At 37.0% G+C, this 25954-nt stretch overlaps 1 protein-coding gene across 1 annotated transcript; it reads left to right on the forward strand.

Annotated features, from left to right (window-relative positions):
- Positions 1-526: 526 nt before the first annotated feature.
- On the forward strand, positions 527-25675 carry SAV1 (salvador family WW domain containing protein 1). Its single transcript, XM_077761260.1, has 5 exons — positions 527-620; positions 3333-3776; positions 14199-14469; positions 18628-18771; positions 24287-25675. Exons 1-5 carry the CDS (start codon positions 527-529, stop codon positions 24486-24488), a joined length of 1155 nt encoding a protein of 384 aa, XP_077617386.1. The 3' UTR covers positions 24489-25675.
- Positions 25676-25954: the final 279 nt, after the last annotated feature.

A 25954-nucleotide genomic window follows, 5' to 3' on the forward strand; every position in this document is an offset into this window, starting at 1 on the left:
TGTGGTTTTTCAACTCTATTCGCATTCGGGGTTAGCAGGGACCTGAATTTACCAGCCCAAGAAACTCCAAGAGGGACGTCCTCACTCAAGGATGACGACGGGAACGCGTCGGGGGGCGTCGCCCGCTCCCTCAAGGTCCCGGGGGAAAATCTGTGGTGTAGAAGGGGTTCCACACCAACAGTGTGCGACGGCCTCCGCGCTCAGTCTGGCGGACTTGGTCTTCCGTTCTCTGCGGTCCGCAGGACCAGCTTCTCCGAGGAGGAGGCGGTGGGGCCGGCGCGTTAGCTCACAGCGCCTCCCGGCGTCCCGCAGCCCAAGCCGCGCCCCGGACCTGGGGTGGGGGAAGGGCGGCGGCGGCGCTCGCGCAGCGTAGAGTTTCCCAGAATTCCCAGCGGCCGCGGGGAAAGTTTACGGGACGTAGGCGGTGGTGGCGGCGGCGGCGGCGGTAGCGGTTACTAGGCGGCCCGCGGCGGACCATGGCCCTGGCCGGGCGTTTCTGGCCTCTGCTCACGGAGTTCTAGNAAGGATGCTGTCCCGAAAGAAGACCAAAAACGAAGTGTCCAAGCCCGCCGAGGTGCAGGGGAAGTACGTGAAGAAGGAGACGTCGCCTCTGCTGCGGAGTGAGTGTCGGGCGGGGCGCACCCATCNGCGGCTCCCCGCGGCCTTTCTTTGCTGTTGGGCTCTGTGAAATACTGCTCTTGAATTTTTTGTGTGCCCGACGTGGTGGTCATCATTTGAAAGCCGATAAAGTTAAGAAACAGATTAGTCCCTCCCCCGTGGGCCTCCCTAAAAACAACAAACTTTCCTGTCCTCTCGTGGCAGAGTGTCGTTTCATTTTGATTACTGGAAGCAAGAGGTTCTTTCGGAAACACTTCGGTTGTTGATTGCCTGATGCTGTAAGGGTGAAAGTGATTAGACTGGGGCATAGTTTTTCCTCTTCTCGATACTTCGATATATGTCTTGTGTTTGCAGACTTTTCGGGTGTCACTCGTACTTGCTGGAAGTTGTGCAAACTCGGGTAGAATTCCTTAGCCCTTTTGCTGGATGCAGAGGTGAAGAGGTGACAGTTGACCGTCGCTATTGTAGCGGCTACCCAAAGCCTCATCAATCTTAGATCTTAGAGTAGAGAGCCAAAATCATGTGAATTGCTTCAAATAACACCCTCCCCCCGACTCCAAAAAAGGCGAGGTACTCAAAATGATTTCTATAGTATTTTAGGAGAAATTGGCAGAAAGTTCTTTTTTAATAGTTTGTATTTCATCTCCCCATCACTCTTCAATTTAAGTATTTGACTCTGATTTTTCAACTGAATCTTTTAAATTTTTGTTCGTGTGTTCAGAACATTTGTGATGTGAGGAACTAATATTTTGATGTTCATACTGCATTCTGGACACTTGGTGTTAAGTGTCCTTCTTGGAAGCTCGTAATAACCTTGTGACTTAACCATTAATTACCTCATACTGTAATTGGGAAAGTTGTTCATAGAGGTTCCTAGTGTTTATCCAGGATCACACAGAAAGTTGTGGACAGCATTTTTTTTAAGTTTAGTTATTTGTTTTGAGAGAGACAGAGACAGTGAAAGTGGGGGAGTGGCAGAGAGAGAGAGACAGAGTCACAAGCAGGCTCCATACTGACAGCACAGAGGCTGATGCGGGACTCAACTCACATAACTGTGAGATCATAACCTGAGCCCAAATGAAGAGTTGGACAAGACACTTGACCAACAGAGCCACCAGGTGTGGACCATGTTTTTTTTTAAAAAATAATAACCGCATCATCAGCTTGAGAGTTATTCTTGTATTTGCAGTCTTTCTTAGTAGAACATCAAAGTACATCAGATGGGTGTATCAGTAACCTGAAAATGGATTTTTATATATTTATTTTTTAAGTTTACTTAAGTAATCTCTACCCCCAATGTGGGGCTGGAAATGATGACCCCAAAATCAGGAGCTGATTGCTCTTCCTGCTGAGCCAGCTAGGTGCCCTTGAAAATGGATTTTTAAACCTTTTTTTAGCAGTTTATTTTTCAGTTACATATGCTCTTAGGTTTTTAGTTGCAGCTTGCAGTTTGCTGCAAATAAACTTTATTAAACATGACTTAAAATCATGAAATAAGTCTGCTGTACTTTAAAGCAAATAATGGTGTACTATTTTATTTTTTAGTTTCGAGTTTTGAGACTTGTTTGAATATTAATTTTCTAGAGTTAGCTTCTGAAGTTTATTAATATCGGTACTAATTGTTTACTTAACTAATAAAAATGTTCAAATCTAGTTTTCTTATTGTTATAAAGTATTTGCTTTCTAACCTGGTGTGTCTAAGCTATTTAAGTTCTATATTCAGAAGTACTATATCCTGAAGGCCATTGTTCTACTGTTATCTTTTGTTTTGAATTATAATTACTTGTTCTTAAGGGAGCCATAGTTTGAGGCTTGGCATTTTTGAACTGATTCAACATTTGTGTGCCTCTTTGAAATGAGATCTTTTTATTTTTTAATTTTCATAGCCGAACTTTTGGCTTTCCAGCTATTGGTGTACTAGTGTACTGGTACTTCTGAGAGGAAAACAGGTTAATTATTTTAAAGTTTGTTGTTCTTTTTTTACTTAAGAAAAATTTCTGAATGTTTATTTTTTAAATTTCTGTAAGAGACAGCGCAGGTGGGGGAAGGGCAGAGAGAGAGAGGGAGGGAGACACAGAATCTGAAACAGGCTCCAGACTGAGCTGTCAGCACAGAGCTCAATGCAGGGCTCAAACTTGGGAATGGTGAGTTCATGAGCGAGGCTGAAGTTGGACGCTCTACTGACCAAGCCACCCAGGAGCCCCCTAAAGTTTTTTTTAAAGGAATCTACATATTTGGGAATAGCATATGTTTTGTTTTATTTTTGAAATTGTGTTTGCTTGAAAAAGGATTTTTGGGAATTTTGAAAATGAACTGAAATCAACAAAACAAAGAATAATCTTAAATTATACTTGTTAACTGTTGATTTGTTAAATTGTTTCCTATTTTTACACATTTATTCATGAGTACTTCATTAACCATAATTAAGCTTACTGGCATTTCATCATGTTTTGTGTGGTGGTATGTAGAATACATTTGATTCAAAGTTTACACATAACCCCATTCATCCAAATTAGAATTTCATTTGAGTGGGAAAATATTAGTTAGCCTTAATTTTAAAATACCCAAGTACTATCTTCTTCAGTCAGAATTTTAAATGATGTGTGCTTGAGTCCATTGAAATTTTGCATTTTGGGGTAATAGGCGTAAATGAACAACTTTTGAAAAGTATTTATTTCTTAATGAAGTGGTCATTTTACTCTGTTTTATTGTAGATCTCATGCCTTCATTTATTCGGCATGGTCCAACAATTCCAAGACGAACTGATATCTGTTTGCCAGATTCAAGCCCTAATGCCTTTTCAGCTTCTGGAGATGGAATAGTTTCAAGAAACCAGAGTTTTCTTAGAACTCCAATTCAAAGAACACCTCATGAAATAATGAGAAGAGAAAGCAACAGATTATCTGCACCTTCTTATCTTGCCAGAAGTCTAGCAGATGTCCCTAGGGAATATGGATCTTCTCAGTCATTTTTAACAGAAGTTAATTTTGCTGTTGAAAATGGAGACTCTGGTTCCCGATATTATTATTCAGATAATTATTTTGATGGTCAGAGAAGGCGCCCACTTGGAGATCGTGGACATGAAGACTATAGATATTATGAATACAACCACGATCTCTTCCAAAGAATGCCACAGAATCAGGGGAGGCATGCCTCAGGTAACCTAAAATTATAAATCCTACATTAGATTTACTAACAATTAAAAAGATGCTCTTTTCTGGATTGTTTTGGGAAGCCAACAGACACTCCCAGAAAAATACTTTTCCATTTTGAAAGTTTTGTTAAACTAGCTTGCAAATAAGTATTAATCTATGCTGAGTGAAAGAATTTTGTGTCTCTTAACTCATTTTATAAAAACTTGGCACTTAACTGAATCCTTTCTAGACTGTTAACACTAAGAACCTTGAAAACCCAGGGAATTTAATGTCTACAATTGGGCTAAATGTAAGTTTAGGTTTAGTAGAATGGGAATGTTAGTGTTTCAAAGTAAGTGGACTTAAACTTGAGAGAAGAAAGGTGGATGGGAAGAATTGAGCATGGTAAGGGGTAGAACCTACATTTTTTCTTTTAACAAAACTGCTTTCATAATTCGATAATTATTTCCCAGGTTGGTCAGAAAGACTTCTGTCAAATGGTGTGTGTTAAGCCTGTCTTTTTTTTTTTTTTAATATTTTATTTATTTCTAGGGGAGAGAGAGAGAGAGAGAGAGACAGCGTGAGCAGAGGAGGGTCAGAGAGAGAGGGAGTCACAGACTGAAACAGGCTTCAGGCNAAGCCTGTCTTTTGTTGTTGTTTTTGGAATGAACAAATATATTAGCCATATAATTTTTTTAAATATGCTTTCCATATTTGCTAACTTGGGGATATTTGTACAAGGAACAGAAGAGATAGGAGAAATGCACAATTCTACTTTTTTCCTAAAGTACTGGATTACACTAGATAAACTGAAGCAAGCTGAAAATTAAACTTTTTTATCTGATTGGTTTTTTCTTGATACTTGTAGGCCTTTAATCTTGACAGGATAAAAATAAATACATAAGACATTTACTTTTTAACTCAGGGAACTTCAAACAAGGTGACTTAAAGATAGTTTGGAGCACGAGTGTAGAAAACATTTTATTCATTTAGTATTAATCATTATGTGTCTGGCATTTTCTCTGACCTTCGTGGTATCTGCAGTCTGTACCCTTATGGTATCTTATTTGGGAAACAAAACCAACATATGCACAGTAATCACTGAACAGTTGTTAAACATTGTGGTACTAAGTACAATAGGGAGTCAGAAGAGATAGGGTAGGCTAGAATTTTTTTTTTTTTTTTTTTGAGAGAGAGTTCCTGTGCCCATACATGAGCCGGGGAGGGGCAGAGAGAGAGAGAGAGGGGGACAGAGCATCTGAAGCCAGCTCTGAAGGGACAGCAGAGAGCCCATTGTGGGGCTTGAACTCAGGAACCTGTGAGATCATGACCTGAGCCGAATGTTTAACCAACTGAGCCACCTAGGTGCCCCGGGCTGGGATATCTAAAAGAATGATTCATTGAAGAGGTAGGACTTGAAACTGTGCTTTGAGCTTGGACTTTAAACAGGGGCAGAGGAAGGTCATTGTAGGTGGAAAATTGGGAATCTACTGGTGAAAACATAGTAGATATGTAAATCCAAAGAATGATGTAGTTCTGGTTTGAAGAAAGAAATATGTGAGATGGAATGGGGAGCTTCGTGGATCAATAACAGGCTGAAGGATTTAAACATGAGTCAAACAAAGCCATCAAAGATTTCAAAAAGACAAGTCATTTAATGTTTATTTCTTTTTGAGAGACACCGAGAGAGACAGAGCATGAGCAGGGGAGGAGCAGAGACAGAGGGAGATAGAGAATCTGAAACAGGCTCTAGGCTCCAAGCTGTCAGCACAGAGCCCAAGGCGGGGCTCGAACCCACGAACCATGAGATCATGATCTGAGCTGAAGTCAGATGCTTAACCGACTGAGCCACCCAGGTGCCCCTAAAAAAACTTTTGTAATGTTTATTTTTGAGAGAGAGAGAGTTGAGCAGAGCAGGGGCAGAGAGATGCAGACACAGAATCTGAATCAGGCTCCAGGCTCTGAGCTGTCATCACAGAGCCTAATGTGGGGCTCAAAACCACAAACTGTGAGATCATTACCTGAGCTGGAGTTGGACATTTAACCGACTGAGCTACCCAGACACCCCAAAAAAGTCATTTTACAAGAGCAGTGTGTAAAGATTATTAGTTGGACTAAGGATAGATGACTAGAAAAAAGTTAATTGCAGGTACCAGTGGCAAGGGAGAGAAAAGGGCAAATCTGTGATGCTTTTGAAAGAAAAATGAGAATTCTGGTTTTAGAAGAAAGTAAATCACTGAAGTTTTAAAAATTGAGGAATAATGGAAAATACATGGTAAAAGCTTATTTTGTGAAAGCTGACTTTGGAATCTCATTGGGACCGCAAAGAGCAGACCTCTCCTAGGCATGTAGAAATGAGCATGGATGAATGCTTTGTTTATAAGTTTTTTTTTTTTTTTAAGTAATCTCTACTCTCAACGTGGGGCTCGAACTCACAAGCCTGAGATTGAGTCGCATGCTCCACTGACTCAGCCAGCCAGGTGCCCCAGTGTCTTTTTGTTTTCAAAGAGCATCTAGGTCAAAGGATTAGACAGTTGCATACTTTGGTGTTTATTTTGGCTGTTTCTAATATTGAGTAATTTTAAACCTCAGGAATAATTTATCCAACCCAAATAGTAAGTTTTGAAAAATAAATTTATTTTTTAGAGTGATAGCTGCTTGCTGTAGAAAGTTTGCAAAAAAGCAGAAAAATTAAGGGAAAGTGCCCATCAGGCCAGAGATTCATAGTATTTTAGTTAATTTCCTTCATCTTTTTTTTTATGGCATTCTTTTTTTTTTCACGTTGTGCTTACATTCTTATAGTTTCATACCTCTGCTATTTACTTGAATGAGTTTCTTTTTTTTCTTTAAAAAAAAGTTTTTATTTTTTAACATTTATTCACTTTTGAGAGACAGAGAGAGACATGAGCAGGGGAGGGGCAGAGAGAGAGCGAGACAGAATCTGAAGGAGGCTCCAGGCTCTAAGCTCTCAGCATAGAGCCCAGTAGAGGGCCTGAACCACAAACCAGGAGACCACAACCTGAGCCAGAGTCAGATGCATAATGGACTGAGCCATCCTGGCGCCCCTACTTGAATAAGTTTCTTAATATTATACACTATTTATGAGTAGTTTTGGTGACTCCATAATCAAATCCATAATCTTCCACTTGGTGCATGTTTGGAGATTATTTTAAATGTCAATGAGGACCTGACCTCAGCTGCAAGCATTTAGGAAGGGGAGAAGTGGGACCCATCTGCATTGATGGGACTTGGCCACAAATGGGATATGAGAGATGAGGGAAAGAGAAAAGTCAGGTAGGATTAGCATAGCCCTTGACTGCATAGGAGGTCCTCCAAATATAAATGGTTGACTAAATGAATGAGTCCAGGATTTCATATCTGGAGACTTAAGACAGTTTTGGTCAGCTGAGGGGTAGCAGGAATAATAGAACTCCTAACATTTTTCTGTCTAAATATAAGTATTTAGAATTAATAATGCCACCAAGTTACAATACTGTGTTAAAATTCTGAATCACAAATACTGCAAGAACTGAATTTCTAGTGATCCTCTCTTAGTGGCAGTCTGACGTAGTTTTTGTAAGTTTAAACTTAATTTTTTTTTAAGTTTATTTATTTATTTTGACAGAGAGGGAGAGAGAGAATCCCAAACAGGCTCCACACTGTCAGTGCAGACTCTGATATACAGCTCAAATTCACAAAACCATGATATCATGACCTGAGCCAAAACCAAGAGTCTGATGCTTAACCAACTGAGCCACCCAAGTACCCTTAAAGAATGTTATTTTTTTTTAAAAATTCTTTTTTAACATTCATTTTTGAGACAGAGACAGAGTGCGAGTGGGGGAGGGGCAGAGAGAGGGAGATACAGATTCTGAAGCAGGCTCCAGGCTCTGAGCTGTCAGCACAGAGCCTGATGTGGGACCAAACCCTAGAACCAAACTGTGAGATCATGACCTGATCTGGAGTCGGACACTTAACTGACTGAGCCACCCAGGCGCCCCAAGAATGCCATTTTAAAAAAAGACTTGTATTTATTGGAGCAGTGATCATATACTTGAGAAATTTCACTTACTAACATTTTCTATCAGGGCAATAAGATTTAATGTTTTACCTTTTAGGAAAAAAACAGTTCTTCTTTGAAGGAGTCTCTTAAGTGTCAGGGAAAGACTAAAAATCAATTATTAACCAAGCAGTAAAGCCTAACAGTTGTGTTTTTCAGAAGGAAAAAAAACTGAATATGAAGAAATAGCTGGAAGTTTCTTGTATTTATCCTGAAAAGACTTGAAATTTAATTATATTTTCAAGATTTATGCTGACAGTAGTTCAAGGAATTTGAGGGGAATGGAAAGGAGAAAGCAAGTTTGTGGGAGGATAAAGATGTGCTATAGACAGATTTATTTCCACAACCCTTTTAAATTTTGATTGCTCTTCCTAATGTAGTAAACATTAAAAAGATGTGGACAAAAAGAGTTTTGTAATGACTTAATGAAGTAGTATATCCTGCCAGTTACTTAGACTTTCAGGAAACACCTAATCTCAAGGGTTTAAATCTTACTGTTTTTGGCAGAAGCCAGAAACAGGTTGTATAAAGATTTTAGAGGGTTTTAGGGCCTAGCAAGTTCTAGGTTTAGCTGTGAAATTTGACCTTTAACGTTTTGGCCACTGTACTGGTCAGGCACCTAATCTTCGTGCCAAAGGAAAGAATTCTACTGTGAACGGGAAGTCTTTAGTTGGAGTACTAATGGCAGAATGAATTCCTTTGTTTTGCATTTAAATAATTTAGTTCTATATAGGTTTAAATAAAAGATTTTTAAAGCGATTGATTGATTGGGAAAGAGAGAGCATGCACATAGGGAGAGGAGCAGAGGTAGAGAGAGAGACTTTTAAGCAGGCTCCGTACTCCCTGCAGAGCCTGATGCAGGGCTTTATCCCATGACCCTGGGATCATGACCTGAGCCAAAATCAAGAGTTGGATACTTAATTGACTGAGCCACTCAGGTGCCTGAAAACTTTTATTATTTATTCATTTATTTTAAAATGTTTATTTTTGAGGAGGGGGGTGAAGGTGGGGAGGGGCAACGAAAGAGGAAGACACAGAACCAAAGCAGGCTCCAGGCTCTGAGCTGTCAGTATAGAGCCCAAATAGTGGGGCTCAAACTCACAAACTGTGAGATCATGAGACACAGTTGGACACTTAACTGACTGAGTCACCCAGGTGCCTCAGTGTTTATTTTTGAGACAGAGCTCACACATGAGTGGGGGAGGGGCAGAAATAGAGGGGGACAGAGGATCCCAAGCAGGCTATGTGCTAACAGCAGAGAACCTGATCCAAGGCTCTAACTAATGAACTCACGTTACCAAAATTGAATGAAAAGTGTCCGTGTTTACAAAAAAAACACTGAAGTTATGTTTACTCCAGGAAATGCATAAATATTTAGTGAGCTCAGAATCATCTTTAAGGAGATACAAATAATCTTTAGGGACACAACTTTGTAATTATTTTGCAGAGAAGGAGAAAAAGTAGTTGGCTTGGTTCAATGCTTCAATCTCTTTATCAACATCTTGATTATAACATGGGCTATGATGTTTAGTATTTATTATCCTGCAGCCTATGGACCTTCCTTAGAGTTCCAGATTCCATTTTATTCTCTGTAGCCCCTACAAAATTAGCAAACCAGAATTTTTGAGCTTTGTCTGTAAGGGCAGATTTCACAGATCCTTTCCTGGTTGTGTGAGATTAAATTCTTTGGCAACGTACCTAGTAAGTCTTGGTGGAGAGACAAAATAATATCCTTGTGTTACCCTTTATCCTTGTGTTTGGGAAATAATGTATTTAGCTTATGAATGTTTTACTTTATATATATAAATGGAAGATGTTTATATGAGGATTTTGAGGATTATGAATGCCACTCATTCTTTTCTGAGACTAATTGAAATAATGGAAAACTAGTGTTTTTTTTTTCCTTGTATCTCAGAAACAAGTTCTTATTTTTTTCTTTTTTTCTTATTTTTCCACTGAGTTCAAAATTGGTGGCTGGCTTTTTCTTTTATTAATGGTAGTCATATTTTTTCTTTGAAGAATTAACAGTGGATTTTTTATGTGACTACTTTGTTAGTAATAAATTTGTCATTTGACCATATACCAACTCTATGGTTTTGGTAAAATGTTACTTGAACCTTTGTTTCCTCATCTGTAAACTGGTAGGATACTGCTACCTGTAGAGTTATTTTGAATATAAAATACTGCATTTGGAAAAGACCAGGGACAGAGGAGACACCAATAATTGTTAGTGTCCTGCCCTTTGTAAGAGTGTTATGTCTTATGTTCTCTTCTATGCTTTTTCCAGAGTTGGCCTGTTTGGTTATTGAAGTTTCAACTTTCTGGGTGAACAGAGGTCTCATGTGTAAAAGCTTGATACAGCTTCTTCCCCCCTGTCTGCTAGAACTATTTTATTACTAGGAATGTTTTGTTTTAAATCTGTGGCTTTTAGTCCTTTTGTACTGTACATTCTTCTCTCAGTAAGTTTTATAAAATTATCCCAAATAGTTTGAAAAAAAATTAGTGCACATGGTACTTTCAGGAAGTATAGGTGGGTGTGTCATGAAAAGGTTAGGAATCATTATGGCATTGGTAAAGTTGATGAGCCATTTTGGAACTTTGTGGACATCTTGGCTCTCTTATCAAATTGTTGCATTTAGTTGTCATGTCTTCTAGTGTTCTTTGGTCTATGACAGTTGCTTAGTCCTTTCTTGTTTTTCATGACCTTGATGGTTGTGAGGAATACTTGTCAGATATTTTGTGGACCATCTTTCAATTTAGATTTGTCTCCTGTTTTTCTCATGATTAGAGTGGGATTTTAGTTTTTGGTAAGAATACCACAGACGTGGAATATCCTCTTCATGTCAAATATAGGGAGGTACATGATATGATATGACATTACTGGTGATACCAACGTTTGTACTTGGTTAAGATTTGCCAAGTTTTCTCCATTGTAACAAGTAACCAACACTGTGGGTTTGTTCTTCCAGTTTTGTCTTCATCTTTTCCTGAGCACAGCTTTTATCTTTGTTGTCTTCCCATCTTATCTTTGGGGTTCTTGCTTTTCTTGGTGGCTTTCCTTCAGAGAGTTGATTGCTTCTTCTTTTTTTTCTTTGAATTAATGGGAGAATATTTAGTTGCATTTTTTTTCTCTGCGTTGGGACATTTTTCTGAATGTTCATTTTAATAAATTTGTACCTTTTTGCAAAACTCTTTAATTTTTCTTAAGAATTGAAGTTGTGCTCTTCTTATAATACATGTTGAATAAATTGAGTTTTCCTTTGCCAGTTGTTTGAAATCCCCTCCTAAGATTGCTAGAGAGGGTGGAAGGTTGTGGAGGGAAAAGGAGAAAATACCAGGATAGTGTTTTGGCTAACTAATTTTGCATTATGCTCTGTTCTTATCTCCACTACTTTCTTTACTGTTCTTATTCTGTCTCTATACCATGTGTTTGGCAGGTATTACATATATATTGAATCTAAAGGTTATATCTCTTTCCGTTTTTTAAAGTTTTTGTCAAGATAATTGTAAATTCACTTGTAATTATAATGTTGTAAGAAATAACTTAGATCCTCTGTACACTTCCCCCATTGCTAACACTTTGCAAAACTATAGTATAATATAGCTAAGATGTTGACCTTGAAACAGTTGATTCATCATGTTCATATTTCCCTAGTTTTACTTGAACTCATTTGTGTGTAGTTTTACAGTTTATCACATATAGATTTTGTATTGAACCAGTACCCCGTAGTAAAGACACTGAAGGGGCACCTGGGTGGCTCAGTCGGTAAAGTGTCCAACTTCGGCTCAGGTCATGAGTTTGAGCCCCGCGTCCGGCTCTGTGCTGACAGCTAGCTCAGAGCCTGGAGACTGTTTCAGATTCTGTATCTCCCTCTCTCTCTCTGACCCTCCCCTGCTCGTGCTGTCTGTCTCTCTGTCTCTGTCTCTCTGTCTCTCTCTCTCTCACAGAAAAAAAAGAAAAAACACTGAACAGTTCTGTCACCACAGGGATCTTTTATGTTTGCCCTTTTATAACCACACTCACCTCTCTTTCCAGCCTTGGCAAATAATCACTAATCTGGTCTCCATTTCTAAAATTTTATTATTTCAAAAATGTTACATAGATAGAATTATACAGCTATTAACCTTTTGAGATAAGTTGTCATTTTTCACTCAGCATAATTCCCTAGAGATTGCTAGAAATTGTTATATGTATTATAGTTCCTCTTTTTCTATTACTGACTAGTATTCTGGGGTATATATCTATCAGTTCGTTTAACCTATTCACTTGTTAAAGAATCTGGGCTGTTTCCAGTTTTTGCTTATTATGAATAAAGCTGCTGTGAACATTTGTATACAGCTTCTTTTATGGGTTACACTTTTCAGCATATGATAAGAACTCTGCCTAAGGTAAGGTCACAAAAATGTATCCTTTTTTTGTTTTTAAAGGCTTACAGTTTTATGTTTCATGGTTAGGTATATGATCCATCTTAAGTTTATTTTTATAGAAGGTAGGATGTATAGATTAATTTTTTTGCATATAGCTGTCCAGTTCCGACACCATTTGTTGAAAAAACTATCCTTTATCAAATTGCTTTTTCATCTTTGTTAAAAATCAGTTGATCGTGCATGTGTAGGTATATTTTAGGATTCTTTGTTCCATTGATCTGTTTGTCCTTTGCTAATACCACACTGTCTTGATTACTGTATCTTTATAGTAAGTCTTAAAATCAGGTATTATGATGGGAGCCTGGCTGGCCCAGTCGGTAGAGCATGTGACTCTTGATCTTAAGGTCATAAGTTTGAGCCCCACTATGGGCATAGAGATTATTATAAAACAAACAAAAAGGTAGCTTGAAGCCTCCAACCTTATTCTTATTTAAAAAATTTTTTTTGGCTTCTCGGGGCACCTGAGTGGCTCAGTTGGTTGAGTGTCCGACTTCAGCTCAGGTCCCGATTTCCTGGTTTTTGAGTTCGAGCCCCATGTCGGGCTCTGTGCTCACAGCTCAGAGCCTTGAGCCTGCTTTGGATTCTGTCTCCCCCTCTCTGCCCCTTTCCTGCTTCATCCTCTCTCTCTCTTTCTTCAAAAACAAATAAACATTAAAAAAATTAAAACAAAATTTTGTCTTGGCTTCTCTGGTTCTTTTGTTTTTCCGTATACATTTTAGAGTCTGCCTATTTCTGTCTGTATCCACAAAACTGCTGCAATTTTGGTGGNGAGAGAGAGGGAGTCACAGACTGAAACAGGCTCCAGGCTCTGAGCTGGCAGTCAGCACAGAGCCCGACGCGGGGCTCGAACCCACGAACCGCGAGATCATGACCTAAGCGAAAGTCAGACGCTCAACCGACTAAGCCACCCAGGCGCCCTGGTTGGAATTATCTTAAAGGTCATTTCAGGAAGAATTGGCATCTTACCTGTATTGAGTCTTCTAGTCCATTAACATGATAGCTCATCTTTCAGTTCTTTTCATCATGTTTTGTAGTTTTCAGCATACAGATTCTCCATGTAATTTATTGTCTGTATTTTGTTTTATTTATATGTAAATATTTGATTTTTTGGAGCTGTAATAAGTGGTATAATTTATTTCCAGTTGTTAGTATACAGATATTTAATTGATTTTTGTATGTTAACCTCATATGATGCTACCTTGATAAATTTACTTAATAGTTCTAGGGCACAGCTAAATTATATTTAAGAACTCATAAACCGGAAATCATTTTACAAATTTATTTTTGCTGTTTTAGGTGAAATGTCAAATCTTAAATCTTGAGTGGGGTGAAATTTTATTTTCCTTACTTTTCCTTTAGCAGCATACATACTTAAGTGGCTTTGCTTAATAGTTAAATGTTTCTATAGCCTGGGGATGGAGGCATCAACCAAAAAAACCCAATTTCAAAGAGGAAGTCTAGTTTCCTCCCTTTTTTTGGGTAATTAAATATTAGTAATACTAGTTTTATGAAAATTGAAAAAAAAATTTTTAATGTTTTTTATTTATTTCTGAGAGAGAGAGACAGCGTGAGCAGGGGAGGGTCAGAGAGAGAGGGAGACACAGAATTTAAAACAGGCTCCAGGCTCTGAGCTAGCTGTCAGCACAGAGCCCGATGCGGGGCTCGAACCCATGAATCGTGAGATTGTGACCTGAGCTGAAGTCGGCCACTTAACTGACTGAGCCACCCAGGCGCCCCCCCCTTTTTAAAAAAATTTTTAATGTTTTTTTATTTCTGAGAGAGAGACAGCGTGAGCACGGGAAGTTAAGAGAGAGGGTGAAAATTTTTATTTATAATTATGAAATTATGGATTTTGACCAAAGAGTTTAAGCAGGATAGTTAATTTTGTAACTGTTTCTCAGATGGCATTCTTTTAGCTTTGAATAATTGTTCTATTCTTTTTCTCTCTTTATCCTCAGGTATTGGGAGAGTTGCTGCTACATCTTTAGGAAATTTAACTAACCATGGTTCTGAAGATTTACCTCTTCCTCCTGGCTGGTCTGTGGACTGGACAATGAGAGGGAGAAAATATTATATAGATCACAACACAAATACAACTCATTGGAGCCATCCTCTTGAGCGAGAAGGACTTCCTCCAGGATGGGAGCGAGTTGAGTCATCAGAATTTGGAACCTATTATGTGGATCATACAAATAAGAAGGCTCAGTATAGGCATCCTTGTGCTCCTAGGTATAGTATCTCTTCTATTTTTAACTTTTTGTATTGAGGTTATTTATCTAATGTTAGACTTTGAACTCCTATTTTCATCAAAGAGCAAGGCATCCTGCAGTCTGATACTTGAAAGCTTTATTTTTCAAAGTTTATGACATTTTTCTTTGGACTTAGATTCAGTAATGGTTTTAATAACTAAAAAAAAAAAACAACTTTTTTATGGCCTCCCAGCTGGCTCAGTATGGCGTGCAACTCTTGATCTGGGGGTTGTGAGTTTGAGGCCCATGTTGGGTGTAAAGATTACTTTCAAATAAAATTTTTAAAAACAAAAAAGAATGGATGCCTGGGTGGCTCAGTCACTTCAGCGCCTGACTCTTGATTTCGGCTCAGGCCACGATCTCAGTTAGTGACTTCAAGCCACACATCAGGCTCTGCGCTGACAGTGCAGAGCCTGCTTGGAATTCTTGCTTTCTTCTCTCTGCCCCTCCCCCGTGCTCTCTTGCTTGCTCACGCAGTCTCTCTCTCCCCCCTAAAATAAGCTTCATATATATATACATATATATGTATATATATATAAACTTTTTAGACAAACTCAAAAACATGATCAGTATTCTTATGATTAGATTCTGCTTTAGTATGCCAGAGTGTTTTGATTGTAGATATCCAGAAATTGAAATAAATAAAACATCTATTTACATTTCAATTTCTATAAGTAATAGAGACCTCCCTCCTAATGTGTCAAAATATTCTTCTGAATTATAACATCTTACTCTTTTACTCAGTTTCTGACATTTATGTTCTGTTTTTTACTGTTGCGAGGCAAGAAAGTAAAACTGGAACTGTACAAAACATCCCAGATCTGTTTAATAAATGTAGCCAGTGAGAGGTGCCTGGGTGGCCCTCTGACTCTTGATATTGGCTCAGTTCATGATCTCACAGTTTGTGGGTTGGAGCCCCATGTCTCGCTCTGCACTGAGAGTACAGAACCTGCTTAGGATTCTCTCTCTCCCTCTCCACCCCTCCTGCCCCTCCCCCCCCCGCTATCTTTTCTCATGTCTCTGTCTCTCTCAAAATAAACATTAAAAAATTTTTTTTAATAAAAATAAATAAATGTAGCAAGTGATCCTTTGGGCTTATCCTATAGATCTCATTTATGGCCACACTTCTAGTCCTGTGACTGCTGTAGCCAGTTGTCACATGTGGCTCTTGAGCACTTGAAATGGTATTAATGCAAATTGAGGTGTGTTGTATGTAAATGTAAAATACACACTGGATTTCAAAGTATATAAAAAGCTAGTATTAGTTTACTAATGAAAATATTTCCTGTTAACTGTCTCTGAGACGTAAGATTAAAAATGGGTAGAATATCATCAGCATGTTGATAGATGTTCCTTAGTATCATGTAGCATAATACAGATCTTTGGTTATAACAAACTTTGAATTTTTTAGAGCCATCAAAATTGTTGTGAAAATAGATTTTAATATTATCACCTAAAAAACTAAGCTTTATCATTATTGTGTAGTTTTAATCATTTTACATTTTTGGATTTATTAATTCAACTTTGAAAAGTTTTTTTCCTTAGAGATTTTATTTAGTGGTACTCAGTCATTGTTTATTGAACAATTGAAATTGTAATCCCTTCAAAAGAGCCAAACTGGCCACTCTACCTGTTTTGGGCTCAGTCCCTTCACCTACTCTCTATACCATTTCAGGCAAGCTGCTGTCTTCCCTGGACTCCATTTTCAGGCCTTTGACATGGGAGTAACTTGAGTCCTTCCCCTTCTACCTGATCACGATTCCCACCCACGGGCAGGAATGAGTTCCACTTATTCCTGCTGTGTCCCAGCATCCTATACAGAGACAGGCACATGGTGGGAGCTCGGTGATTTTTACTGATGAATAATGATGGAAAAATGCAAAACAAAACAAAACAGAAAACCAAATGTGATGACAGATTGCTATCATGATGACTTTGTAGTCCCGACAACCAGATTTGAGAGTATATTGAGCTGAGTGTTTTTTTTAAGTTTGTTTATGTTACGAGAGAGTAAACGCACATGTATGCACAAGTGGGGGAGGGTCAGAGAGAGAATCCTAAGCACGCTCTGTGCTGAGGCCCACATGGGGCTCCACCTCAAATTTGAGATCATGACCTGAGCCAAAATCAAGAGGCAGATGCTTAACCTACCAAGCCGCCCCACCCCCGCATCCCTTGAGTTGAATTTTCTGTTTATCATCAGTAACCTTTATTATGGAATTGTTACAGTTTACAAAGCATTTTCACAGTTGGTTTCTCTTAGCAAGTCTGTAGACATTAAACAGGAGGGAATAAACACCTTTCTGAAGCTCACATAGATCATGTTAATAGTTGTTTGTCTCTTGGGGCGCCTGGGTGGCTTAGTCGGTTAAGCGTCCGACTCTCGCTTAGGTCATGATCTCGCAGTTCGTGGGTTCGAGCCCCGCGTCGGGCTCTGTGCTGACTGCCAGCTCAGAGCCTGGAGCCTGTTTCAGTCTGTGCCTCCCTCTCTCTCTGACCCTCCCCTGCTTACACTGTCTCTCTCTCTCTCTCCTAGAAATAAATAAAACATTAAAAAAAATTAAAAAAAAAAATAGTTGTTTGTCTCTGTTATGCTAATCTTTATACAGAACTCTTGACTTACATTAGCTCATTTACTGTTGAGAACAACCGTGTTTGGTATGAATTTATTGCAATTTTACAAATAAGGAGGCTGAAGGTTAGAGAAGTGAAGCAGTTTTGCCTATATTCACATAACTTGGAAGGTGGCCAAACTGAGGCACCCACCCCAAAGCATATTTGACTTGAGAGCCGCAGTTCTTTTCCACTTCTCAGTTGCACTATCAAGGGATATTTTACTTTGTACTTACTTAAGAAAAAAGAGATAAGGATAAAATTCAATACCATTTGGATATTGATCTTTATTTTTTATTACTAATGTTTTTTAAAATTCAAGTTAGTTAACGTACAGTGTAGTATTGGTTTCAGGAGTAGAACTCAGTGGATATTGATCTTTAAATTGTTAATCACAGGGGCGCCTGGGTGGCTCAGTCGGTTCGGTGTCTGACTTTGGCTCAGGTCATGATCTGATGGTTCATGAGTCCGAGCCCCACGTTAGGCTCTGTGCTGCCGGCTTGGAGTCTGGAGCCTGCTTTGGATTCTGTGTCTCCCTCTCTCTCTCTCCTCCTCTCCAGCTTGCACTCTGTCTCTGTCTCCCTCAACAGTAAATAAGCACTAATATTTAAAAAATAAATAAATTGTTAATCACAGTCTAACATTTATTTTAATCCTAGTTTAGTTTAGTATTGTAGTGACCTTTTCTGGTATACACATAAATATTTATGTTTGGAGCAGGCTCTTCTAGTTTTGTCTCCAATTCTGAAATAGATCATTTTGGCCTTCCAGATTTCAGTCTTTAGCCTTCAGTTGGTTCAATGCTTTTTCCTTAGCATTTTCCCATATAACAGCTCTCTCCCCACCTTGCTGTTCTCTCTGTCCCACCAGTTACAACATCAGAACTAATTAAAAGGATGGTCTTTTTTTTTTTTAAGTCTCTGTGATATAAAATGAGTTCTAATCAATTCCAACTTCCATAAGTTTATAAACACAGAAAGGAAATACTGTAGTTAATGTAGATGTTTCAAGTCCAGTCCTCACTCCTGCTGTACTACATATTCCAGATCTTCTTTTCAGCCTGAAGGAGGAAGAAAATATCCATTCTCATTTTGAGACAAACTACCAACGTTTCCAATCTAAATGTATAGCTAATTACTAGTTAGTACTGAAAATTATAATTCTAGTTTTAAGCTTCTGTATAAAGGTTATAATTTATCTCCACATTTTTTATAGCTTCCTTGAAAAGCTTCCTTGAAAAGACTAAATACCAGACAGAAGAAATCTCTTTAAAATATGTAAAGATTTAGCTTAGGTGTATATCCATCACTAATGACCTATTAGTTTCCAGGAGAAGGTAGATTTTACTTATCTTTTGGTATGGTCAAAAACAAAAAGCCCCATCTCTGTGTTTTTTATATGGTACAAGGAGTTCAGTTTAGGCAAGAGGCACATTGAAAAACATTTAAATATTATTTGTTCTTTATAATTTCTTGCTTAGATTTAGAGCCTTTATTCTGATGAATGTTGATTTTTTTTTTCTTAGCGTACCTCGGTATGATCAGCCCCCTCCTGTCACATATCAGCCACAGCAGACTGAAAGAAATCAGTCCCTGCTGGTACCTGCAAATCCGTACCATACTGCAGAAATTCCTGACTGGCTTCAGGTTTATGCTCGAGCTCCTGTGAAGTAAGTGAATTTATAGCACAGAGTTTTGTTGAGGGGTGAGTGGAGCCTGAATGGAATCTTTGAGCTACTTAACCCACATGGTACCATGTTTTTTCTTTTAATAATATTGGGCTTTTAAATATTTTACTTGAAGAACAGCTGTCACAGGTTATAAAGTCTGAAGATCATTTACTAGAAATATAAGTTCTGCAAACATTTATTGAATCTTTGTGAGTAGACCTGTGCTATATTAGGGATACAGTGAGGAGCTTAATGTTCTCATAAGAGGAGATTAACTTGTATATAAGTGATACATACCTTGTAATAAAAATAAGGACCCAAGTCATTCCTGGGTACAAGGAAGAAATAGCAGGATACAAGGATGTTGAAGAAATAATATATGTAGTGGCTGTAAGTTCTGAGATGAGATTGAGTTTCCTGATACTTTCTAGGTATGTAACCCTATGCAGAGTCCTTAACTTAGTTCTATCTTCTGTAAATTGAGGATAGTAATAGTACCTATTCTTAAGGTTATTAAGATTTCAGTAAAATAGTGCATCTAAAGTATTTTTTATCACAGTGCCTTGTACATTGAGAACTTAGTAAAGATGATGATGATGATGATTATGATTGGGGACAGAGGTATAGAAAAGTAGTCAAGATCGCTCAGGAAGGAAACTGAGTCTGATTTCTGGCTCCATCATGTACTTATTACTGAATGACCTTGGGAAAGTTCCTGAAATTAGAATTGTTTTTCCTCTACTGAACTATGAAGGGAAAATGGTCACACTTTTTTTTTTTATAAGTTGTCACACATTTTAAAGCACGTGGCATGGTGGCTGCCTTGTGTAAGCACTTAATATGGTTTCTTATAACTAGTGGAGCTAGAAAAGCTGCATGGAAGAAAATACTTGGGCCAGTTTTTAAAGATGGCTGTGAATTTGCCAGGCCTTTCTCATCTGGGAAAACGAAAGTAGGTACTCAGATCAATACCCAATGTGATAAGTTTAGTAACATTGGTATATACAAAGTGCTGTGATTTCAGAAAAGGGGGCATTTGAAAGTAAATAGTTATTGATTATCCAGTGCTTCCCATGTATCTTATGGTGCTAGCTTTTACCTATGTTATCTCATATAATCTTTCTAAAACCATTTTACAGGTTAAATGTTTTTTAAAAAATTTAAAAATGGAGGCTTTATCTTTGCTAAGATTATACAACTATTAAGTGGTAGATTTCAGACCTTTATCTCTAGTTGCAAAGATCATGCTCTTAATTTTTGTCATTAATAATGCTCTTAATAAATTATTATATACTGAGCAGCTAATAAATTCTTGTTACTTTGCTAGGCATTTCACACATAATAATTGCATGTACTTTTAACAACTCTGTTAAGGTAACATTTAGTTATATGTTTTTGTAGTCTTACTCCTCATTTCCTTTTTGTATTTCAGAAACCAAAATTACCATTATAAAATAGCCTAAAGAAGAGTTTTAGAGAGTATTAGATTATTGGGCATTGAATTTGGAAAAAAAAATTAATTCTTTGATATTCAAGTCAAAGGAATGTAAAACCTTTCATAGATATTTTTTGAAATAGTAACTCTTCTCCATACTTTTAAAGGATGATCACTGAAATAAAATTTGCAGAAGGTTAAGCCAATTCTGATTTAAAATTTTGCCGTGTTATGTATTTACCAACCGTGTGTGTGCACGTGTGCTCAATCATGCATATGTGTATGCCTTTAGCCTAGAGATTTTACACGTTTTCCTTGGTTAGAGCCATTTGTTTTTATTAGCTTCTATTCAGGCTTTTCATCTGAATAGTTGATAGGTTACCTCAAGGATCTGTCTCATAATTATTTGATCATGATTCTGCTCATTTAGACCACATTAACATTCTCATAAAGTTATTGGTCTTTTATTATGAATTTTTATTAATTTTTGGCCAACGTAAACATTGTTCTCAGTCTGTAAATTGACAGCTGTTATTCTGTGGTCTGATGTGGAGATAAAACAATCCTGGAGGGTCTTTGTTTTTCCCCCCTAAGTAAAATTTAAGCCTTGACAATGTTATTTTTTAAAAGGTTTTATTTATAGATCTTAGTTTGCATGATATAAACAATACTTTTCAAAAGTTTGGCTTTAATTTATCTGAAGTTAGGTATATAATTATCCATAGACATTTAGTTTGGTTTGGTGTCAGGGCCAGCCTACTGAAGCCTCTTTATTTGATCGTCATCTATATAGTATAGGAATGGAATAAGGAATCTTGGCAGATGGACTCTTCTTCCCTTTATTCCTCTTTTTTCACTCTTGGTACCAGTTGACCTATCACTGGAAGAATATGTGCCCAGCTGTTAAATTTTGTTATTTCTGGGAGTTGATAAGATTGAGGAGGGTTGTTCTTCCTACTTCATGTTTTTTCTACTTTATAGTCATCCTTAGGAATAACAAAAAAAAGCTTTCCTTTTGGGGGAAAAAGATAGTATGTAAATGGAATTCCTTGCTTCTTATGAAAAGAAACAGACTCCCAGAGATGATAGCCCTTTCAACTCTGGTTCTGTGAGCTAGCTATAAAACTTTGGGAAATGAGCAACTTAGTTTTTTTTTTTTTTCTTTTTTTTTCCCAAATAGGTCAGAACTCTCAGAATGGGCCAGTCTGAAACAAGAGAGCAAGTATTCTTTATGGCTTAAAAACTTAAAACAAGAGTTTTAGGAACCTGTTGCTTTTTAGTTGGCCCATAATTTTTGTCTCTAAAGAGGATGGAAATAGTTGATACTGTTCTGTCAACAAACGATGAGTTCTCTATGAAGTAGATAATGGAGAATCATTTATCTATTCAAGGAGAGGTTTTAGCCAAAAAACTACCATCTTTGTTTCTTTTGTTAACAGTTGCCAATCTAACTTCCTGAAATTTAAAAAATTCTGTCTCTAGCAGTAATTTACCAAAACAATTTTGCACATACTTCCAGAATTTGACTTAGAAACAGATAATGTTCTAAATTTTTGATGAATTTTAGTAAAGTTGTATTTCTAAAGTATTTCAGAAATCTGTAATGCGTCATATGACTGTAATCAAGCTGAACTATAGAATAAATCATAAGGTTTAATATATAACAGGGAAAAGACCATCAGGAACATATTTACTTTCCATTATTCCTCATACACGTATACCCCAACACCAGTTCCAACAGCACTGTTGTGTGTACTGTATTTTATTCCTCATGGCTTGGTGGGCCTGCAGTGTTGTCTTGCCCCAGCGCTGGGTGTGGGTAGAATGTTACAAGCAGGACAGGCACAATGAAGGGACATAGGCTGCATGTCCCTGGAGCTGTAAATAGTAGGACTTTTGGCTCCTTAAAGACAGCATCCACTGGAGTATGAACACAGTTTTTTTGGTAGGATTATAGCAGTTGATGTTTGCATGCATAGGTTATTTATAAGAAATATTTTAATAAAATACTGCCCTAGGAAAAACAGCAAAAAGATAGTTTTTACTATCTATAGTTTTCAGCCTGTTTTCTGAATGATTTACCTGTATATTATATAACTGACTAAAAATTAAGCCTGGCGAATCAGATAATTTGGCTAGTTAAGAAGGAAAGAATGGGAAATATTTACTTTTCCTAAGAAACAAAAACAAAACATGCATATTGGGAAGTTTTATATGAGAAGGGAAGTAACCCCATAGAAATAGGGGGCGGGACTTTGGACTGGAAATTGGCAAATTGCATACTTTTCTCATCTCTGCTGTTCTAGAGTGCTTTTTCTTCTTCCCAAAGGATTTTCTGTAATTATTCTCATTTTGTTGCTTCTACCCTTCATCCTATTCTTGATGCTTATTGCTGTGATAGGGAAGTCAGAAAATTGTCTGAAGCTATTTCTTTTTCCTTTTTTCAAAATTTGAATGCTTATAGAGTGATATTCCTATCTTAAAACAATGTGATATTTAGTAATTTATCTCCTCCCTTTTCCCTTACTAGAAGGTACACAGATGATAAATGAGCTTTAATGTTCTTACAGTTCAGCTGTCACACATTTAAGCATCTTGAATCAATAGACATTGCTGAAATGCCCATTAGCTATGGAATTCTGACTTAAAGGTTTTTTTTGCTAGGAATCATGAATTTGTTTCAAACAAATAAGAAAGATCTTAAGCTACATGCATGGCAGAGGTTCTAGGAAATACCTTGTAACTGTTATTTCATAGAGGCTCCTTAAATATTTCTTGTAGTATCTCTCTTAAATCTTTCTACCAAGTATATCTGTTAGTAGATTTGCAGCACTCAAGTAATTAAATGGGTAAATTTAGGATTCCCAAGATCTATTTACCTTGTGGTTCTGCATTTTGTGCACTTGGTGTTCCTGATCCTTGTACCCAAGTTGTACGGAAATATGTCAGCGTGCCAAACACAGTATGCGGCTTTTACTGACTGCTTATTATTTGTTTACAGTGTCCCCTTTTAAAAACATATTAGATGATACTTTGGAATAAAATGGTAAATGAATTACCAAAGAATCATTGGGTAGGAAATACAAATAACTATTAAAAATAAATTTACTAGAATTTACAAAGCTTCCTATTGTATCTGTTTTCCAGTATGATTTGAGAAGTAGAACTTAAGTATCACATAAGTATATGACTTGCTGTAGTTCAAGCTCTTTGTCTAAACTTAACATTAAAAACTCTTTCTGTCTTTCTAATTTTTTTAGTCACTAAACAGTTTTGCAAGAGAGATATAGCCTCTTTAGGTTTCAGTATTTTCATCTGTAAAATGGGAAAATTAGGTGATGTCTTCAGGTCTTAAAATTCAGAGTGTAAATTACTGCTTTTTATTGCCTATTACTTCCCTCTCAGTACTGGGACCAACTTACCACAGAAGGACTAAAAAGCCTTCTAAGATATATGTAAATACAATCTTAGATGAGTCTTTCTCCACACACTTCTACACTATACTTACTCTCATTTTGAAAAGAACTTATTCTGCCCTTTCTTCTTGAGTTTTTCTGTTTTAATAGTGTATACTCACCTCAGGATAAAAGCCCTTGAATGATGGTTCCTCTTCATTCTCCTTTTAGTTCCTTGTTTCCTATAGTGAACAGCATTCTTCAGAAAGCTCTGTCAACACTAATGACTCAGTGACTTTGCCATTTTTACATATTATTTTCAAGCATAATGTGGTCTAAAGCATTCTTAAGTTGCTGATAATTAACTTTAGGTGAACTTATGAATAGCATGTGTGTTTTTCTGAAATTACAGAACCACAGTGGTTTGAAATCTGTGTTAATTGTTGACTAATGTTACCTTTAGAATAATCGATAAAGAAGTGGGTATTTTTAACTTAAATTGAAGTAGTATCAGCAGTTTTCTCCTCTCCCTAAAGAAATAGTATATTTAAATAAGTTAACAACTCAGTTATTTTTAATTAAAGCTTATGGTTTGTTAGATATAATCTTTATAAATTATTTGGTTGCTATAAATACCTATTTATGTATGTGTTGTGAACATATGCATGATTTTGTTTTAAAACAGATATGACCACATTCTGAAGTGGGAACTCTTCCAGCTGGCTGACCTGGACACATACCAGGGAATGCTAAAGTTGCTTTTCATGAAAGAACTGGAACAGATTGTTAAAATGTATGAAGCCTACAGACAGGCTCTGCTCACAGAATTGGAAAACCGCAAGCAAAGACAGCAGTGGTATGCTCAGCAACATGGCAAGAATTTTTAAGTTAATTTTTTAAAAATAAAATTTAGGTTTTTGTAAGGGCTTTAAAATATTTTCACAGAAAAAAACTGCAAACAAGTACTTTGGTTAATAAAGGCAGCTTTTTGGAAATGATAAAATTCTAATTTTACATGTATTTTGTTATTAAAAATATTATTTTATTGAGCAAAAAAAATGTTTATCATTTTAAGAGCCAACACAGCAAACACTTCTTAAATGCTGTATATTAGAAACTGCTTTGAATATTCTCAGTGGAGATAAATGCAGCAAGAAATGTCATTATAACCAGATATTAAATAGGAAATGATCACTTGGTACACTCTTAAAGGAGCAGTACCTTTCTTTAAAAGACAGAACCTATGCAGTATTTGAAAACAGATGTGTACTGCTTTATAATGTGGAATATTGTCTGAAATCAGATGGTTTAAATACTATCATTGTGTAGTTCAAAACACAAAGAGGATTTGGGACCTTAATTGTGATACATTTCTATATATAATGCATAGGGTTCACCTCCTCACAAAATGTAAAGAACCCTTTTAAAATCTATTGAGAACGTATTTTTTTTGGCATGAAAGGGTAAAGGGCCTGTAATCTCTGAGTGATAAATTTAGGCACAAGGCCTTAGCCTGTATGGGAAAGGTGTATACAGCACTCAGAGCTGCTATCATTTCCTTACTTTTGGCCAGGGCCCTTACCGCATTTAGTAGCATGGCTCTGAGGAGACAGGGCAGGGTTCCAGACAGCGTATAGCACACTGCCATCCCAAGGGACTGCATTGAGCTGCCAAAAATGACAATCAGGGATTCATTAAGAAATCTTGGTCATCAAATTGATTTCATATATTTTTTATCTTCTAAGAGTTGTCATGGAACTTAAGACCCATTTCCCTCCCAGTTTTTTTTTCCCTTTTAATAGTTATTGTTCATAATTAGTGCAGTACATTTGACTACAGATAAATTTATGGCACTTTTAGCCTATAAATCTCTAGAATTCTGTGAATTTCAACATAAGTTGAAGTAGCTCTTGTTATATTTACATGTGTTGTAAATATGTAAATATGTTTAGTTTAGGTAATCTTCCAAAATACAAAGCACTCCCGGTTATCAGTGAGTTTGAATTGATAAAATGTTGAAAATGTTAAATGTTTGATTTTATATAACAAGCTTATTAAATATATTTTTGTGGAAGTCGAATGTGTCATGTTTGAATCCACGTCTTTTACATAGTGCTGTAAATATTTGATTTTTCCATTCAAAAGGCCCAAAGGCAAAGGAAGCGGTGTAATGAAAGGGATATTGAAAAATGAAAATACACTAGTGGAACTTTAGCAGTTGGAAAAGTTATTTTTCAGAGCATGTAATCAAACTTTTCAAAATCTTATGAACTCTCACAGTCTTCTATCTTAATTATTCTTTGCTGTTACTACTTACATTGTTTTACTATTTAATTAAACTTAACCATTTCTA

This window comes from Crocuta crocuta, unplaced genomic scaffold (genome assembly GCF_008692635.1).
Source record: "Crocuta crocuta isolate KB4526 unplaced genomic scaffold, BGI_CrCroc_1.0 scaffold163, whole genome shotgun sequence".
Taxonomy (NCBI): Eukaryota; Metazoa; Chordata; class Mammalia; order Carnivora; family Hyaenidae; genus Crocuta; species Crocuta crocuta.

Coding starts and splice junctions, on each gene's coding strand:
- SAV1 (XM_077761260.1), top strand. CDS start 527: ATGCTGTCCCGAAAGAAGACCAAAAACGAAGTGTCCAAGCCCGCCGAG. Junction 14,470..18,627: donor AGGCATCCTTGTGCTCCTAG/GTATAGTATCTC, acceptor TTTTTTTCTTAG/CGTACCTCGGTATGATCAGC. Junction 18,772..24,286: donor TATGCTCGAGCTCCTGTGAA/GTAAGTGAATTT, acceptor GTTTTAAAACAG/ATATGACCACATTCTGAAGT.